Source organism: Psittacula echo (genome assembly GCF_963264785.1).
Source record: "Psittacula echo genome assembly, chromosome: 26".
Classification (NCBI taxonomy): domain Eukaryota; kingdom Metazoa; phylum Chordata; class Aves; order Psittaciformes; family Psittacidae; genus Psittacula; species Psittacula echo.
The window spans coordinates 3739759-3759636 of record NC_137761.1 but is presented as its reverse complement, the minus strand read 5'-3'; the positions used below and the strand labels follow the sequence as shown (position 1 = coordinate 3759636).

General features: G+C 43.5%; 1 protein-coding gene across 1 annotated transcript; it reads right to left on the bottom strand.

Annotated features, from left to right (window-relative positions):
- Nucleotides 1-4507: 4507 nt before the first annotated feature.
- On the bottom strand, nucleotides 4508-4831 carry LOC308230483 (uncharacterized protein; the record flags this gene model as incomplete). The annotated part of the gene is made up of 1 exon (XM_080635194.1): nucleotides 4508-4831. One exon carries the CDS (start codon nucleotides 4829-4831, stop codon nucleotides 4508-4510), a length of 324 nt encoding a protein of 107 aa, XP_080491320.1.
- Nucleotides 4832-19878: the final 15047 nt, after the last annotated feature.

Below are 19878 nucleotides of genomic sequence, written 5' to 3'. Positions count from 1 at the left end.
TTAGACACACTCTGCTTGCTGAAGACACATCTGTAAAACTGCAAACTTGTTCTTTCAGTTCCTCGGTGGTTTTCATTTTCATTAAAATTACTCTGCTTAATAGTATCAGATGTCCAGTCTTCTCCTTTTGTCTGTGCTCTTAGGCCACACTACAGGGACCAGCAGCACTGCCACTCTAACCAACCAAAAAAAAAGGTAAGTTAAGACTCCAGACTTTAAAGAGTATCACCACGTCTTCTTCTGAAATGCTCCAGCTCCAGCTTGTTTCCCAGCGTAGGATGAAGTTCTACCTCATTTTAGCTAACCTGTGACCCTGGGTTTACACAAATACTTCTCCAGAAAAGGGCATCACCTGACTCTGTATTACCAAACACATACACTCCTGGAGCAAGCTGGGCTTTGTGCTTGAAAACTAAATTTCTAAAGAAAGAGACTGAGTGGAAGCCTCATGATCTGCTAAGGAAAGATAGCAAGGACACTCAAGGTTAAAGACACCTAAGAGAAAAGACCAAAGGCAACCAAGCCATGACCATCTGCTGGAGGGATCATCTCCTTTGCAAACTGAACAGCCAGGTTATTCAGGGAGCTCCTGTCAACCTCTACCATGTCACCTTAGAGTAGTCTTGATTTAGATTTATAATATTAAAGATTACAATCTGGCATGGAACAAGGTGGTTCAACAAGCATAGCCTAGACAAAACTGCATGGATCCCACGCAAGCCCAATTATACATCAAAGACATCACCAAGGGTCAAAACTTTTGTTGCAGAAGTGATGGTGAGGGGCTACATTTAGATTTTCAAGAGAGACACTATGTGACTACCCCTTCTCTTCCCATGGTGGCCACCTACACAAGCATTTCTGCATTCCTCGGCTGACAGAGCAAAGTGGTGGTCAAGAAGCTATGAGAGCAAATCAGAGAATCCCTTTCATAGGCAGAAAACTGGAGGCAGGATAGTCTGCAAACTGTAAATGCTATTCCTCCAGTCCAAAGTCCATTTCTTTATATCCATGACATTGTTTTCACTTAAACCTTTTGTCCTTGAACAGGACTATAACAGATGAGCCCCACAGATCCATTTTCTTGTCTGGGAAAGAAGCAGTCACAGCCAAGAGATGGGCTTGGTCTGCTGCCTTGTTGCTTGGAGCTCAGCTCTTTGAGCCCTAGTTTGAGCAAGACAGAGCCAAATCAGGATGCCCCAGGAAGAAGGTGAGGGCAGCAACCTCCACCCTAGCCTCCTAAGCAGAGCACATTGGCAGTAAACCAGTACAACCCTTTGAAACTGGCAAAGCTATTAAGACATCTTCCGTAATCCTTCTGCTAGCTGCTGTCAGCAGCAAAAAGGGCTGGGTTCCCCAGGGAAAACATTAAGAAATGGTGGAGTCTCCCAGCACAATAAATGCAGCTTATCTCCCTTGGATGCCCTCCAGTACACAAGGCTTTTCCCATCGGCACATACTATGCAGAAGGGCTGACACAGACATGCACAGAAGATAACAAAACATGAATTTGCGTGAAATTCTCAGTCTGCCCAGGATCCTTTGGCCGCAGCTTAACATCCCCATCCATGTTTGCCAACATAGCTGTATTTATGATGTCTCTTCCTTTCACTACATCCCACTTGTTTCATTACCAGAGGCACTACCACTTCCGACAGCAAGTGCAGTCACCACCCAGTGCCTGGGGAACATTGCCAGCCGGCTGTAATTGATTGCCAAGCCCAGCCTGCCAAGCCCAGCCTACCCAGACCTGTCACCAGTCTCCACCACACTGCTTCAGAGCCTCCTGCCACCTCCTCGCTTCTCTTTCTGTTTTGAAGATGCCACTGCTCTAGTTGTGACTCCATCTCCCTGCACAGCACTGGGGGTGCCCCAATGCATCTTGCTGCTGCCCCAATGCATCTTGCTGCTGCCTCCCGCCTAAGCAACCTCAGCCCTCTCCTCATTCCAAGGATCCAGGGCACAGCCAGGATTTCCTGCCATGCTGCAGATCAGCCTTATGCAAAGACTGGAACCCAACCACCAACCAGGGAGGGAAACCAACTTCTCACTCCATGTGCCCCTGCCACAGGGGCCTTTAGCTACCAAAAAGGATCATTTTATTACCTATACATTCAAACAACAGGATGAGTCAAAGAGTCCCAGATCATTGCAGAATTGGGGTCCACACCATTCCCTGCCCCTCCCATCCATCAATCAACAACACTGATGCCTATTTTGTATGGTTCCAACCTAACATCTTCGGAAGCTCTGAGTTTTTCTCGTATTCCTATTCAGTGGTGTGTGAAGAGCGTCTTCCCTGTTTCTTAGGGTTTTATGCCCTAAGGCTTAGGAAAAGGTGAATGATTAGAGGAACTGTGTACGTGATATTATCATAATAGATGATGGATGGCTAATTTAGCTAACAGAAAACTAACTCTTGTAATTTCATTTCAACTTCTGAATGCTGGTCTGGAACAGGATGTATTTACTGCATGCATGTGGGAAATTACCAAGTTAAATGCACCTTGTGAGCAACCCACACATGAGGCATGCTGCAGAACAGGCCTCTAGCACAAAGATTCACTGCAAGAGAGAGAATCCTTTTTAAAGGTAAGCTTAGCCCAAAATGAGAAATTTGGCTCCTGATTATTGCACAAACTGGACTGGAAGGTTTTAAGAGTGCAGTATTACACCAAACCTTTTAAGAGAAGGGAAAGTGCACCTTGGTATAGGAAAATTGGCCTTACAATGAAAGAAATGAAAAGCATTTCAAAATTCACCATATTTAGATTAATATCCTTCTCCCATAATGCAATAATTAACCTAAAAGCCATTAACAAATGCTTTTATCTTAAAAAGACATTGGTAGCTTCTTAACAAGATAATTGATATCTTCAGTTCTCTGAAAGCCTCAAAGCATTTCACATGAGCAGCTATTATATCAAATTGAATAAAAGGTGCATTATAAATAGTCCCATAGAAATCCACTGGCAAAACTTCCTGATTTTACTGGCACTTGCTGTTTCATGGTGACTGCAAGTCTCAACTTACTACATGGAAAGTGCAACCAGAGAGGCCTCAATAATAAACTTGAATTCATTTCCAAATATGCCATTAACATAACAATGAAGATTCCTTTGTCTGGCTTTTGAGGTTTGGGGGATTTCGCTTTTGCAGGGAAGGATTTATGTGGTTGGTGAGAATCTGGTTTAATCACCTCTTCTACAGCTCACCAACACTCAATTACACATTATTACAATGCCTGGTCAGCTTTGTTTTCCTTACACATAAGGATAATAATTCTCCAAAGAGTGACTACTATGAAATAATCCCACATTCTCGTGGCACCCTGCGATACTGAATTATAGTGTTTCTGTAACAAAATGTTAACACGCTACATAACATTTCAAACACATACAGCCACATGGGAAGCTTGTGGAATGTTTATTATTGATGTATTCCCAAAGAAACTGGAAATTCCATGAATGAACATCACCATCCATTTTCACATGCATAGCTTACATTGTTGTAGAACATTGAGCAGAGCAATAAAGCCAGAAATTTAACTTACACACTCAAAACCAGGTTCTTTTACCTAACACATGGTTGCGTATCATTCTTGGCAATACCACACACCTCTGCCCTTATGCATTGTGCCACCACCTAGATGGGGAGGTTGAGCCTGAGGACACCAGGAAACATGCACTGTTCCAGAAAAGCCAATATTGAGGAAGACCTGGAGCAATGAAAGCAAAGAGGTGAGCAGCAATTTCATGAAGGGACAGATACAGCATGGAGCTTGTTGTGGGAAGGAGCTGTACACACAACCCACAGCCAAATCTCTCAACAGTATCACTATCCTGAAGCAGACTGATGGCATTAGTTTGGTGCAGCAGGACAAAGGCACCTGAATTAGGAGGAGCAGAGGGTAACACAGACACGCACACACGTCAAGGCCAGCAACATGTTGCAATGTCATTTTTAATGAAAGAAGCAGATCATACAGAGGTAGGATTGTATAGTACAGATTACAAATTGCCTGCAACCTGTGGTTTGATGCAAGATGATTCATGTAATAACTGATGGCGCTTCTCTATTGCAACTCTGGGATGATACTCAGCCTTGATCAGAGCAAGACACATATAACACAGAAACAGAGGCTAGTTGTTTCCGTGACTCTCTTTTATGCATCAGTTGCCACAGAAAAAAGGGACCTAAAATGAATGTCATACCAGATCCCTTTACGTTGCCACAATGAATTAGCCCCCAAGGAATTAGCGATATAGTCCCATAGCATCAAGAACAGAGCACTTACTTAGAAAAACAGGAAGGCATTAGAAAAACAGCAGAAGTAATCCAAGAAGGATGTAAATGGATATTTCAGAAGATCTGAGCATCTACAGATGGATTTAATGGCAGCTCCAAATGGCTCAACCCTTCCTAAATGCTGTGCCCTGGAGCTCAGCCACATCATCTACATCCTGTTTGACATGTCCTGGATATTCTTGTTTCAGCAGCAACAGGTTTAGCATGGTCTACAGTTTCCAATTGGGTATCCCCGTCCCCATCTGGCACCACCATAAACAAGAGAGGTCCCAGGAGTACGGGCAGCACTAAATCCACTTCCAACTTCAGGAGTTCCTGCAGATCCCACAACGCTCTGCTGAGGGAAGGTGCTGAGGATGGGTCCAGGGAAGGTCACAACCACTGGCGGAGGGTAGATCACCACCCTGGAGTCAGGACACTGACGGACACAGGGCTCATTGCAGCTATCAGCAACGGGCTGTGGCACAGCCACCCCACATGGGGAAGCACTGCCGTCAGTGCATGGGCTTAGAGAGTGCACCATTGTTCGGGGGTGGCTAATCTGAAGAGCAAGGAAATAGTATAAAAAGAAGGCACAAGTTCTTTTAGTTTCATAATCAAACCTTATAATAAAAGACCAAAAACAGGCTAGAAGGAAAGGCAGAATTTTCATAGCTCAGTTCCTAAAAGATTCTTTTAAATCTTGTATTTGAACACAATAAGTCCTGGAAATGAGTTCTCATGAAAAACTAATCAGAGCTCATCATCCAGATATGCATTTACCAAAGCCAATAGCTGAACAGTCAGAAAGGTATTGATTCATATCAAGAAAAGTTCAGGCTGATATAAAACATTTGCACAGGATTCATCTTAATTTATAACTATAAAGAAAGGCTTTGTTAGAAAGAGGAATTCAGATGTAACTTACCTACTTCACAAGAGAAATAAGAGAAATGATTTTACAAGATCTGCTGTTGAGCACTTTTATACTTGCCCTTAAACTGCCCAAAGCATGAATCACCTACGTGCATAACATTCTAATCGATTACTAAACACATTTCTGTCAGACTCAACTTTGTTAATGAATGTTAAATAAATCGCTCTTTGTAATTATTAGTCTGTCCTACTCTATATGACCTGTACTTTACTGCCATCTGATCTCTGCTCTTTCAAAACTTTATATAGAGGGGATACTGTGCCCTGCACCTTGGAGAAAGATAAAATGTTCATATGATTTATGCTTGATGAATGAACTTGTTTCGGGGCAGGTGGCAAGTAGCCATTTTCTTGGAAGAAAACATACTTGGTCCAGCCCAGAAAGAGTTGCAAAAGTGAGGGATAACCCATGTCCTCGGCCTAGGGGTAGACAGGTTCATGTGATGAAATGAGGTTAATGCAAAGTCTGATCAAAGCTCTGGCACCCTGCAGAAATCCTGAATTTTATAGAGTTCTATATCCAAGTAAGTCAGTGAAGCTCTTCCAATTAGACACCAAGCACGAGTTTCCTTCAACATGCAAGCTTTAGCCACAAAAAAAGGGAAAAAAAGTCTAAGGCCATATTTATATGAAGTTAAATGTCTCATAATATGAACCTATAAATCATGACCTGATTAGAGTTCAGCAAAATGACAATAAATAGGGTGTGACTTAAGCAAGACCTTGTCAAGCAATTTTTACAGTGAATTGCTTCTTCAGTAAAGAAGCACCTAAAGCAATTCTAATAATGCACATTGCACATATAGAACAATGAGTGGAAGATGCAGTTTGGAATCCCAATGGCTGATGAATTGCAACTGCCAGTGTGGGGTTATCGTCTGTGTTAAACACCAGAATGAGGAGGAAGACTTCTGACACTCAGCTGTAGAGTCAACAGATGCCAAGTATGGCAATGGCGTGTGGCACACAGACACTCCCTCCTGACCATAAGAGGTAGCAACTTGTTCATTCTGATTTACACTTCATTTTACTTCAAAACAAAGACATTTTTCTACTTCTGTAATAATAGAGAGAACTTGGGCTCTTCTACTGCACTAAATCTCACAAAGCCTTCTCCCTTTCTCTCAGCAGCATGTGCTTGCAAGGAAAAGCCTTCCTTTTGTAGAGATAGAAGTGTATGTGGTAACACTGCAGAACTTAAGCTGCCTCCTTCCAAGGAATCTCAAGGGAAACATCTTCTATATTATCAGATTGGCAGCAAAAATTTGATTTGAAGGACAGCAGTATATGCTGCTGTTGAGTAGAAACCTCAAGATCTCAACAGTGGGAAATGACTGGGGTGCTTTCCTACTTTAATTGCATACTGAGATTTATCTTCATAGAGTCACTATGTTTGAGGATGACACAAGATACCTGTAATTCCTTTGTAAAATTTGCTCTGCCTTTTCTGTAATTGAAGATAACCATGTGAATTGCAACATATGTCCTTATCTCAGCTTAGTCTGGGTAGCAACTTACCCCTACAGTAATTGCTCAAAAACATTGGAATTCAATACCTAACTACTATTTTGAAGTTAGCCAGCAGAAGATAAAATTAAGTAGTAAGTCTTATTTTGGAAATATATTAATAATTCTGTCTTGAGAAGTCAGATCTTCAACTCAATGTGAGAAGAACCCACACTGCTGGAGTTTGTTGCTTTCTCTGCTGCAGACTGCTTGGGGTTAATGTCACTACAGGATCCATTTATCTGAACATAAAGGTTAACAACACTGACATCAGGCATGTCAAAGCTTTCTGAAAACATTTCAAAGCACATCATAAACGCTCATTAATGTTCTGAACAACTGATGTTGACATATGTATTTTTTTTTAACAAGAGCATTACAACTGCCAGCTCACTACCAAAGAGGACAAGGAAATAAAAGTGATGAGCCAACCAGTGAATCAAAACTCAGCACCTAAAGAGTGCATCCATAAGGAAACTAAACAGTGCACATGTCAACTCTATTTAGTCATTAAAACAAGCTCAAGAATCAAACCCCAACACCTTAAAAACTCAAGATACTAAACTCAAACCCCACCATCTTTGTATTCATCGTGAGATACAAAGAACACCAGAGCCATCAACACCTTCAATCACTCAGAAGTGCTGACAGGACACATTTATTCTGTATTTAACTGATACATTAAGATTCTTCAAGACTTTAATAGTCCTCTCTCTGTAAGGATATGTAGGAAATCTGTATAAAACCTTAAAGGAACAAGCTAGAGCTTGCCACAAAAGCAGGGAGCTCTCTGAAGACATCCATTTGATTATACTGGCCAAAACAGCAGATATCAAGATGTCAATCCATCCCTGAGCTCATTGAAACACCACAACAAATAATGAAGTTTAAAACTGAAAATGTATGTGGTATAGTGTGCACACCACAGCAAGTGAGGCAGAAACCTTAGAAATAATCACATCAATTACATGGTCTTTGGCTAATAACGATTTAGTGCCCAAAAAGGTGTTCTCTTCACCAGGCTGACTAGGAAAGTGTATGAAAGTAATCTGAGGCTCAGAGCTTCATCCATTTCTCTTGGATTCTCCTTCGAAAGCAGGTATGTGAGATCAGCTTTGTAACTACCGTATTACAGCTAAATAGACTGTAACCTTGAGAGGCTCAGCACGTTTCATTTCCTAAAAAAGAATACAGACATGAGAAGACACTGAGGTTTTTCCAACTTAATCCTAAATTTATCTTAAATACCACAAAGCCTGTGAAGGGACAGCAGCTGCAGGAGAGTTGAACTTGTGACTATGAGAGTGTGGAACAGATTTTTGCATTGAATGATTGCATTATACTATTGTGATGCATGGTTTTTTCTTATGAACAAGGCTTCAGATATCCCATGAGTAATTTCCAGAGCTACACTACTTCTGAAAGACCAGCTTGATGCCCACCTTACAAAATATCAGGACAGGCTTGGAGGCACACTGCAAACATCCAAAGGTCAGCCTTGATGCCTGTTCTCCATAGAAGAGCTCCAAAACTGTTGCCTTATACACTTAACCAAACCTATAATTTCCCACTGGCCCAGCCTCAAACCATCAGCATCACTACATTATTCTGCAGAGAACTACACACTTTCCCATAACTTAGCCTTCCATTAGTTGCTTTGAATTTTATAGATGTGAACAGCTACAGAAACAAGGGGCTTTCAATCTTATCAGCTAGTCCTGATACTTCTCATTGCTCTGTGTGATAGCTCATACATCAACATTAAACCATGAGCCACAAATTCACCAGGAAGGTTGAGAACCAGAGAAGCAATACGCATTTTTCCATTGAAAAGAATTATTACCCAGCAGTTGAGGGTCTCATGTTTTATTATGAGCTATGTACTGGAAAGGTGAAGAGCAATGACCTGCCACACTCAGGCAAATACACCAAGGTAAATGCAGGAATGAAAAAGCTTCTGCCTCTGATCATTACCTCTGAATTAAACTTAACTAATTGGACAGTGCATTCTACCGGGAACAATATTCTTCCTTGAAGTAGATGGCAGTGACTATTGCTTAACATCTGATACCAAGATGAAGCATTGAGCTTTCTGCCTGTATCCATCATTTGGTCCTAAAAGAAAAGGGTTGCAACAGGAGTCAGTATTCATGGTTATAACTATATTCCCATTTATAATAGACACACTTGTATTATATTTACTAGCTTTTTAAAATCCAGGAGCTAAACTGCTAATTTCAGTGAGCCTTTTTCTAAAGAGATACTCTGAGCTGGAAAGAGGACAAGAACATTAAACTTTGGGGTTGGAACTAGATGATCTTAAGGTCCTTTCCAACCCTAACCATTCTGTGATTCTGTGATTCTAACTTTGTTAAACCTCAGTCATCTCTCATGACGTGACCTGAATCATAGCCTATTCTCACCCCACACCTTAGCTTTGCTCTACTGATAAATTAAGATGGTCTTCACAGGTGCCATGTTTATGCAGACCTATGTTTACCCATATATAACACAATAGTACAGACAGAGACATTAAATAGCATCTTCAGAACAGGACCTTTTAAAACTCCTTACAAATGCTCATTAATGTTTTACATGAGCCATGCTCTTCAAACTGAACTCCATTATGATGAACACCTGCACACACCCAATTTAAAGGATGAGTCTCAAGACGTCAAAGGCTACTAATTACATCACGTGTAAGGAGCAGTTTGCCTTCTGATTGACAAGCACAAGGCACACATACAGGCAACATCTGCATAGACACAGCTGAGGTCTGGGTGCAAACCGGCAGTTGTTGGGATGGTCACAGGATAAGATAATGGGGTCATTAGAAACAAAAACTCCCCCCTTTGCTATCACTGGAATGCCATAGAGTCAGAATGGTTTGGGTTAGAAAGGGCCTTAAGATAATCTAGTTCCAACACCCTGCCACAGGCAGGGTCACCTTCCACTAGACCAGGTTGCTCCAAGCCTTGTCATCTCGGCCTTGAACACTGCCAGGGATGGGGCAGCCACAGCTTCTCTGGACAACATTTTCAGTGCCCCACCACCCTCACAGTGAAAAACTTCTTCCTTATATCCAATCTGAACTTCCCCTGGTTAAGTTTGAACCCATTAGTCCTTGTCGTGTTACTACAGCCCCTAGTGAAGAGTCACTCTCTGACGTCTTTGTAGGCTCCTTTCAGATATTCTAGTCCAACACAAAACAAAATTCTTTGTTTCTCCCCAAAGAAACCCAAGCATGTCACCAACACGATTGCTGATCAAATCAGAGTGTCTGTAGGACCACAGCTGCCTGTAGAAAGCACAAAACCATCCTTTAAACCCTTCAGAAATCATGATTCCTTGCAAGTGAGCTATGCCAGCTTCCAGGGAGATTTTAATTTGCCACAGAACAAGTCTTGGACACAGCCCTGAGAGTTTTTCACCCCACCAAGATGCAATATGAGCTTGCCTGAATACCTTCCACTGCCCTCATTTCCAGCCATAAAAGCCTACCAAATGCAAAGCCTAATAAAATCAGGGAATGACTCTTATTAAGTTTGAAGAGCACTTGATCAGCCATACAACGAGCACCAAGCTTTGGGCACATCTCTCCCTTGGCAAAGCCACATTCCTCAATGCCCCCACGCTGCCTACCTGCATTTAAATGAACAAAAGGGAAAACTGAGTAAGGATGATCATTGCCCACTCCAACCTGCAGCTTCCAGTTTGCCAGTCTGCTCAAAGAAGCTTTAAGAGAAGAGGGATAGATTTCTTCACAGAATTATTGACGTCAATGGAATAAAAGGCAGGTTTTATTCTCCCTATGGGAGATTTAAAATGAAAAAAACCCGGAGGGTGTGAGATGTATTTCATGGCATTCAGGGATAACAACATATTAATTCTCTCCTGTATTTAATTAGGATTTGATACACAGTGGCTCAGGTTTTCCTTGCACTGTAAAAGACCATATAAAAACACACACTGCCAAGCTTTCAGTCCAGTCCTTACTCTCCACTGGGAGCTCGGTAAGTTTTCTCCCTATTTCTCTTTCTAACTCGCAAAATATCCTTTTGTTGCTACTTTGAACTTGAATCTAGATTTTAGAGAAATGCTTTGACACTGCGAATTAAGAGGGTTGGTTCTTTTAAAGGTTGTTTGTTGGGTTTTTTAATTCCTTTTTTTTACAGGCAGAGACAGATACAGGATTTTAAAGTCGAGCCAGAGATTTACAGAACCTCACCCAATTTGGGATGTGATGTTTCCACTTTGATCTAGCTATTTAGGTACTCATAGCTTTCATTTTCTTTGAAGAAAACCTCGAATTCTAGATTTCTCCTATATTAGAGACGACTTCTTTTAGTAGTTCAAGGAACTATTTCTGTTGGCAGTAAATATTCTGACCTTTACCATCCTAATCAGAGACTGATGTAGATTACTTCTATAATACCACAGAGGCTTTTTTATCTTGAATAACTGAAGGAAGTTTTGGCTTTCGCATATATGAGACTCCTTTAAGACACACCTTTTGGAGGGGGATTCTTCTTTACAAGAGCTGATACTACCTCCCCCCTTTCAAAACATAGCAAGATCCAAACCTGGCTGGTGTTTCTGTCATGTCTGCAGTTAATTATCAGCTTTCTAAACAAATCATGTTGATCTACAGTAGCTGGGACCTGATCCTTGTGAGCTTGTTCTTATAGTCCTGTATATCTGCAGAAGCAGCTGCCACCAAATTGCAAAGTGCAGACACCAAAGTGCCATTTGCTACTGCTGAGGAAAGCTGATTTACAGGCAGATTTTAATTAGGAAATCCAAGGTCTCAGCACTTCTCCATGCTCAATCATATCTTTGGAATGGACGCCCCATCCATTCCAGGTATGGCAGAGGCAGCTCTGATGTCCCATAGCCAGGCAATGCATCAACCTAAGAGAAGGAACAGACCCTGTACCCTCCTGTCTTCAAGGAAGATCATCTCCATGCCAGGAGCACTTCAACCCTGGCAGTACAAGGTGCTCCACAAGCTAATTGAGGTGCAGACCTGAGCAGACTCCTCCTGTGATTCTTGCAGCCCTTTGATCCCCAGCTTCTAGTGGAGCAAACTAAGAGAGAAAGAGCAAGAGGCAGCAGAGTACAGAGTAGCCTCAGCTACGTCCTGAGATGCAAAGAGTTACCTTTTCTCCTCATATGGGATACTGGCAGCTTGAGCCAGACTTTCAAGTCACTCCATCCTTAAAGAACATTAGGCTTTTAAAAACAGAGCTCTGCCTGCCAATTACAGAGATAACAATCCTCTGTTCTGCAATTTAAATTAGCATAAAGAAGGACAATACTTTCTTTTGCTTTACCTTGTGCCAGCAGAAAGCAATTCCAGTTTAAACTGAAGCGTCTGCAAAGAAAATAAATGATAGCCCTTGCCACAAACTGATGAGAACCTCAGCACTAATCCCAGATACTCCATTGCACCACTAGCTGGAGCACGCAGGTCACTTTGCAGCTATGTCTGAAACTCCCCTTCTTCTAGGGATAATAGCTCCACATAACGTCTGAAGCTATGAGAGATCATTGGTTGAATGTGATGCTGTGCAGTTTCTGCTAGAGATGAAGGTTGAGAGTCAGCAGCAAGCTCCACAGTAGAAAGGCAGCTTGTCAGATACCAGGGAATTCTTTTACATTTTTTCCCTACTCCATTTTGCAGGTTCATCTCCACCCCAGAACAATGTCTTATTACGGGTACCAATACAAGCAGCAGTACTATATTCCAGGTGCAACAAAGTGTACCACACCGGTGTTCACACGATGCCACAACCCCTGCCCGGTGAAGTACGTGCCATGTGCACCATGTGCTTCCAAGGTCCCCAAGGGGTGCAGGCTGAGGAAGACAGTGCAGAGCATCCCCAGGTGCTCCGTACCATGCTCATCACGGTGTGTTGAGACACACGTTGTAGAAGGCCACTCTTCCTCCTGTGGCACCAGGTCTCCTGATCTGTGCACCATGGCATTTCCTCAGTCCGTCGTGCAGGGTGGGGAGAACCTCTGCGTGTCACCGTGTGGCCACTCAGGTGTTACGAGATGCCCTCGGGTGTGCACTCCAACCCGCTTGTACCAGCACAGCTCGTGTCCTTATTCATACCAGTGGTCCAACAGTTACCAGTACAACTGTGGGCAGCACTAAGCTCCATGGAGGTGCCCACAGAACGATCAGGCGATCAAGAGCAAGATGGACACCATAGCTGAGTTCAAAGACACAGCTTTCTGAAGCACGACTCTTCTCCTGCTGCAATCTCTGGGGCTTGCAGACAGCACCTTCACAAACCAGCCCTTATTTAATCCTCTCCACATTATACTCTGCATTAAATTTAAAGGACTCATAGCTTCGTATCTACAGTCTCCTATCATCTATAGTGGGCTCAGATCTTGACCACATGAAGACAGTTTTTCCACGGCTGCCAGTGTAAAGGATATGTGAGTTTACTGTGGGCATAATCACTCACATGGATGGCATTGCATCGTCAAAGTGGCCTCAGCTAGCCCAGCAGCAACAAAAATAGGTCCTTCCATGATAATATTGCTAAGAATACAGTTTTCTTTCTGCTTTTAACTTTGTTCCATAGGAGACTTTGTAAAGAAATGGGTTTTTAATTCTGTGCTTTGTTCTATATGCAACCAACAGAAATAAGAGAAGTAAATGTAGGACCTGACTTTCAAAGTCAAGCCAGTCTACTGTGTGAAGCACTTTCTACTTAACCATCCACTTCTGACGTACCAGCTGCAAGTCAGAAAGTACTTGCTCTGCAGTCTGCATTACTTTATTCTCTAGGGTATATAATCAATATATCACATAATAAAGCCTCTACTGCCTCCAACTATCTGCTTTTGCTTTGGAGTTTTTTTTCCTTCATGCCTTTTCCTGCTTGACTTGGAGATGAAAGTCCCCAGTTGTACAGCAGCCATGGAAAGACAAGCTCTGCTTCAACCTGCATTGGTTGAATCCCCACAGTGGATCTCAAAACAACTGAGACAGCTATAAGATGACTAACAGTGAATCAATAAACTACCAGCAAACACTGGGATTATCAGGGCACTCCTAGACCATACTGCTGTATACAGCAGGACATTCAACTACTCACAAACTGAGGTGTTTATGACCTCATCCACCAATAAATCCCAATTAAATTTACCCTAAATCATTCTTTGTGCATCTGTAAACTGTAGCTCAGCAATTCCTGGTGCTCCATCATGTGGCCAATGGGTTCAGGGAGCAGGAGGCAGCTGCAGCAAGGCAAGCCCCAGGCAGGCACACACTCCTTCACAGCACAAAACTCACAGGCTACCAGGGACCCACAGTGTCACTGCTATGAGCACTCAGCCATTCAGAGTGATGCATCACTATCAGAACATAGCAGAAATTGTTAGATTTGCTGTGGTTTTCTGGTTTTAATATCAGTTATGACATGCATTGAAATGGATGCCCCCAAGTCTGTCACTTGTGACAAGCTTAGGCCACAGGACGCCAAATTCAGTTTGTTTTGCACAGCAAGGGAGCATCATTTAAGAAACACAAAAGGTTTGAAGGCAGAAATGAAGCAAGTAGACTGTCTTGGAGCCAGCTTGGGAGAAAAGTAATAATAGAATTGGAGACAGCAGCTCTGAAGTGGCACAACTTCCCTGGCGTCAGCAGACGTGAGGATGACTTATGCCTGCTCCAGATCTGCCTACTAGGAGACGAGTAATAAAGTTGTACTCTCCACCAAGTAGCCAAAGGGCACCCCTCTAATGTGGTCACATTCAAAGGAGGGTGAAGCTGTCTGGTGATACCCAGTAAAGGGCTGAGCACTGTCCCATTCCCTCCCCTGGCTGTCAGACGATGGGCTGTGAAGGCAGCACATCAGGTTATAACAGCAGCAGGGAACAAAGGAGCCTTTCTGCCTCATTCTTCATGGTTTTTTACCCATGCCTTCATGCTACAGACAGGTTTTAAGAGGTCCTAGGTAGTCCATGGTGTCTGTTTGAGAGCTCTTTACGTCAGTTCATCATGCTGTCTACATCACTTGACTGCAAACGCTTCCCATTTGCCAAACGCTGCTGAGCTCCACCACTTCTGGGCAATAGTATTACAACAGAAACACATGTGATATGGTTTTAAATGCATTTATGCAACACAGGTTTCTGCTGCTTCAACAAGCGACTGCCACATTTCTATTATTCCTAATTAAAACCAAAAAGGGTGAGAAATTAAGCAGGCATTTAACTTGTGTCTGCTATTCAGAAACTTCTATCAAGCCCTCAGAACTGTCTGCAGAAGCAGACAGATGTGGTTAAATTCCACGCTAAATGCCATGCAGTCAAGTTAGCCCAGCCCAGAAGACAGGGAACGAGATCAGAGGTACACTACAAGTGCTACAGCTCATGGATCCAGGAGCAAGGCCAAGCTGCCCCATGGAGCTCAGCCTGGTCTGCACCAGCCCTGCCCTTGGCTGAAAGCAAACAGCAACTCAGTCACCTAATACAAAATTGGCCCTTGACAGTGTTATATTAGGTCCTCTATTGCTGAAGATTATAGAATTAAAATAACCTTTCAAAGTGAGAGTGCTTTCAACAGTCACTGATAACCAGCAGTTTTAACTGACCTTAGCTAACCTTACAAAGCACACTACCTGCCTTTATTTCAGTTTATTTTGGGCTGTTCATTGTTTTAAGAGCCCAGCTTGCTGCAGACAGTAATCTACACTGGAGCATCTCACAGAATCATTAGGGTTGGAAGGGACCTCTGGAGATCATCCAGTCCAACCCCTGCCAAGGCACAGATGCCCAGAGCAGGTTACACAGGAATATGTCCATGGTAGGTTTTGAATGTCTCCAGAGATGGAGACTCCACAAGCCCCTGGGCAGCCTGTTCAGGGGCTCTCCCACCCTTAATGTGTGGAAGTTCTTCCTCATGTTGAGGTGAAACTTGTAGTGGTTTAGTTTATGGCCATTGCTCCTCGTCCTGTTGCTGGGCAGCACTGAAAAGAGTCTGGCACCACTCTCTAGGCACCCACCTTTGGGGTATTTATATGAACTAATGAGATCCCTTCTCAGTCTTTTCTCTAGACTAAATGTTTAGAGACATGCTCACAGCTGATGGATGTGCATCTGTGCCTCAGCCATTTGCACTAGTGATAGGACAAGGGGTGATGAGCTCAAACTCAAACAGGGGAGTTTTAGGTTGTATATAAGGGAGTTGTTTTTCCCTGTGAGGGTGCTGAGGCGCTGGCACAGGGTGCCCAGAGGAGCTGTGGCTGCCCCATCCCTGGCAGTGTTCAAGGCCAGGTTGGACACAGGGGCTTGGAGCAAGCTGCTCCAGTGGAAGGTGTCCCTGCCAGTGGCAAGGTGGTTGTAATTGCATGAGCTTTAGGTCCTTTCCAACCCAAACTATTCTATGACTTCCAACAGCCCAGGGCACCCTGCTTATCCCAACCAACCTGCAATCATAGTGTAGCTGTGCCCTCCTCTGGCCACTACCAGCTTACACAGCTCCTGGTTTTTACAGGATCTCCAACAGCAATTGAAGCCATCAGCTGCTCTCCTGCAATTAGCCAAGCTGTATTGCTATGGGCTGGGACAGCTGCTGGATGCAGCATGGATGGAGTAACATCATTTGTTACTGTTGGATTAAGGGGCCTTTCTTTCATGGGCAGATACTCTGCATCAGCCTTCCTTTTGGTTGTTGATGTGAGAGTTGTGGTCTGGCTTTAGCAGCTTATTTAGTACATTAGATAGTATCGAAATAGGTCCTGTCAGATCTTTGATGAACTGGGTTTGGGGAGAGTTCTGTTGCTTGCTTCTCGCTCACATAGAAACCTGCTCACAACTTCCACTACTTCAGAAGCAGTTTGCAAATATAAACCCAAATCTTAACATGGGGACTCTTTTCTGCTCAAATCTGTTAGAAAATCAGGACATCCTAGAAGCTGAGTTACCAACAGGCTTTGGGTTTTTTCCTGTTGTGAGGCATATACTAAAAAAGGCAGGGGTTTTTGAACAGAGCTACTATGGAAGGCATCTATTGGGTTTCCCAGGCTTGGGAGAAACAGTAAAAGGGCCTGAGAAGAGTTTTAAGGGCAAATCTGTTTATGTGTTCATGCAATTCTTTTAAATTCCTAATCACAGTAGGAGGTTAACCCTGTGGGATTGGAGAGGTCCTGCTTTTTGCGACAATAGGAAGTCTTCAAAACACAGAGGATGAGGTAAATGGTCCTAGAGCACCATCCTGTGGCAGTGCCGGTGCTGAGCTGAAGGAATGTGTTTCCCTCCTGACTCACCACCCCTCATTCCTGGCAGAGCTGCAGGTCCCTGTAATTAGCTGATGCATAACCAAAGCTCAGCTGATCCCCAGCCCAGATACTGTGGTGAGGAGTAAAGCAGATGAGCTCTTTACACAACCCTTGTGGAAGGTCTGATGTTCTCCAGGGTCCTTTGTAGGGCTCAGCCCCTGACTTGTATCAGTAAGAGGCAACGCTTCACCTACAGCTTTGTCAGTTTTAGTTCTTCACTTTGAAGGGAGAATCTGAGGTGTTGCATAAGGCGATTTTGACAGTTGAAGAATGAATGTGGGTGTGGGAAGGCCAGGAACAGTGTGCTTGCTGTTGAAATTGCAAGTTGCTGCACTGATGACAAACTTCTGGCTGTAAAGGAGTCAGTGATAAAGTGATGCAACACAGGCCAGCAGTGGAGATGTGGAAAAGGAGGTATATGATTCTAGGGACTCCTGTGTCGTTGTATTGGCTTGCCCATGACTAAGTGAAGTCATGGACAGGTTTAAAAGGAAAGAAGTGGTAAACCTGGTAAATGTTAATACAGGATTACTGTGAGGAACAAAGAGTTTCAGCTAAAAAGTCCAAACTCTAATTCTTTGGTGGCCACAGACCTTACAAGATCTAAATGCCAACTCCTATCACTCCTGAGGGACTTGCTATTTGACTTGAGTTTCTAGGAGTTTATACATAGCTGACCATGCCACCAGTTTATGCATGTGCCTGTCTTATCATGGCCCTGTTCATATCCTCGGGGATGTTCCCATCAGCTGGAGGCTTTGAACAGAGAAAATCGTGTTTCATTGGTGCACTTGGTTGTGTATATCGAGTCTTTGCGCTGCAGGAAGAAAGAAGCTTTACAGGTTTACTCCAAAGAGACTTCATTTCTTCCTTTTTCTCTGGATGGTGCTGATAGGATGAGGCTGAGAAGAATGGGCTGTGCAGTATGTGGTAATCCTAGGAGGAATATCTAGGGGGACTCTCCCATTGAAATGTGAATTATAATGGGACCTTCTTCAGGTGTCCCTACCCCATGCAGAACATCATGTTTCTGATATGTCCTACAAAACAGGCCATGGTTTTGCTGTCTCCTACTTACATCTTCATTTAAGCAGCTAAGAAGCAACTGTGAGTGAAGGGGAAGTTCTCCCTAATCCTTAAAAATCACGATGCCCTGGAGCCATGAGGCTTCCCCCTGCTCCAAAGCTGTCAACTTAAAACCAGCATTGATTCCAGTGGACCCAGTGTAGTTGTCAACTTAAAACCAGCATTGGTTCTGGCAGACCCTCTGTGCTAATTCAGGGTAGCTGCATGGTCAGTAAATGCCCAAGTGTTGCCATGAGCTGGGGTCATTGGAAGGGGTCCCCGGTGTAGATGTCATTCCTTACTCCAACCATCCTCACCTTAGTGTCAAACCAGCTAATCTTGATTTAGTCTAAAAGCCTGTGGGGAGTTCCCAAGCAAATAAATTGTCAGATATGACCACTGATGATAATGAATGGGACAATTAAGACTTTCCATTTGATGACTGTAATTTTAATGGGCTGGTGCAAACTAGCTGAATAATATGGGAAGGAAGCTGCAGCAGTGTCATAGGTAAAAACTGTGCAGATGACCCACTAAACAGATGGGTGGATCATAAAAATAGGAAGCTATGCAGCTGAACTTGCCAGGTGATGAGCACCTCATCTTCCCAAGGAGTTTGTCCTGCACACAGCCATTGTCACCATGGGTCCATACAGGAGACTAAAATGAGGTTGGCCATGACGCATTTTGAGTGCTGCTGATGCCTAGGTGACAAATGACATGTTCTTCAAGCAAGCTCTCCTTGCATCTCAGAAATGCTCCTATTCCCTGATGGAGAGGAGAGAATGAGAAAAATGCCTGATGCTGGAGAGGTTGTGCTAGGGAACAAGCTGGTAAGACCGTGGCCATCACCTCATGACCACCCTGGTCTTCTCTGTAACCCATGGGGTGCTGTGCACAGTCTGTGCGAAGATCCTGCAAGTGAAAATAAAAGGCTTGGTGCAAAGCAGGATAAAATAAAGACTTGCTCCGATAAGTAGTTCAGCATATAGTGAAACAACACAAAACCACATGGGTTTATTGCTCCCCTTTGCAGTGGATGCTGTTTCCGTTTGGAATATCTTTAAATGTTGACTTTATTAGGGCATGATATGCCTGCTTGGGCTTATTGGGAGACAGCAGAACTGCCTTCTATGAGGAGAGCCTCCTGTGTGAATAAGCTGTGAATGAATGAAAGGCCTGGCTCTTCTCACATTCCACAACCCAAGAATAGATTCATTAAAGCCAAAGGACTTTAAAATACTGCTTGTACCCAATGCCAGTGGGTTGGACAGCGGGGAGATGCCAGATGCTTCCCATGAACGTCCTGTCACATGTCCCATTTCACAAAACATGCGTGTGTCTGAGCCACAGCCCTGAGCTGAATGAATTGGTCATCTCCAGCCTGAATGTCCCATAATTGCTGGGCAAGACACATTTTCCCTTATCAGGACAGGAAGCCTGGCTTGGGAGGTGATGTGTCTGGGTTCAGCCACCCTGCAGGACTCTGGGATGGGTTTGGGCTGGTGGTCTCTTCTTATCTCATTCCCCAAAGGAAGGAAATTATCTTTTCCCACCTAATGAGGTGGTGATGGGCTCTCTCTCTGATCACCATCTAACATGTGGGAAGTCCAATACCAGAGGAAATGGGCTCATTTCTAGCTGTAACTGTATAGAATATATGGGCCAAAGATTGACGTTTGAAGGAAGGCAGTGGCTTTTCACTGTGGTTGCTTTATGGCCAGGCTCTGCTGGGTGTAAGAAAACAAGAATGAGCTTTCAGAACCCAAGTGCTTCCCATGAC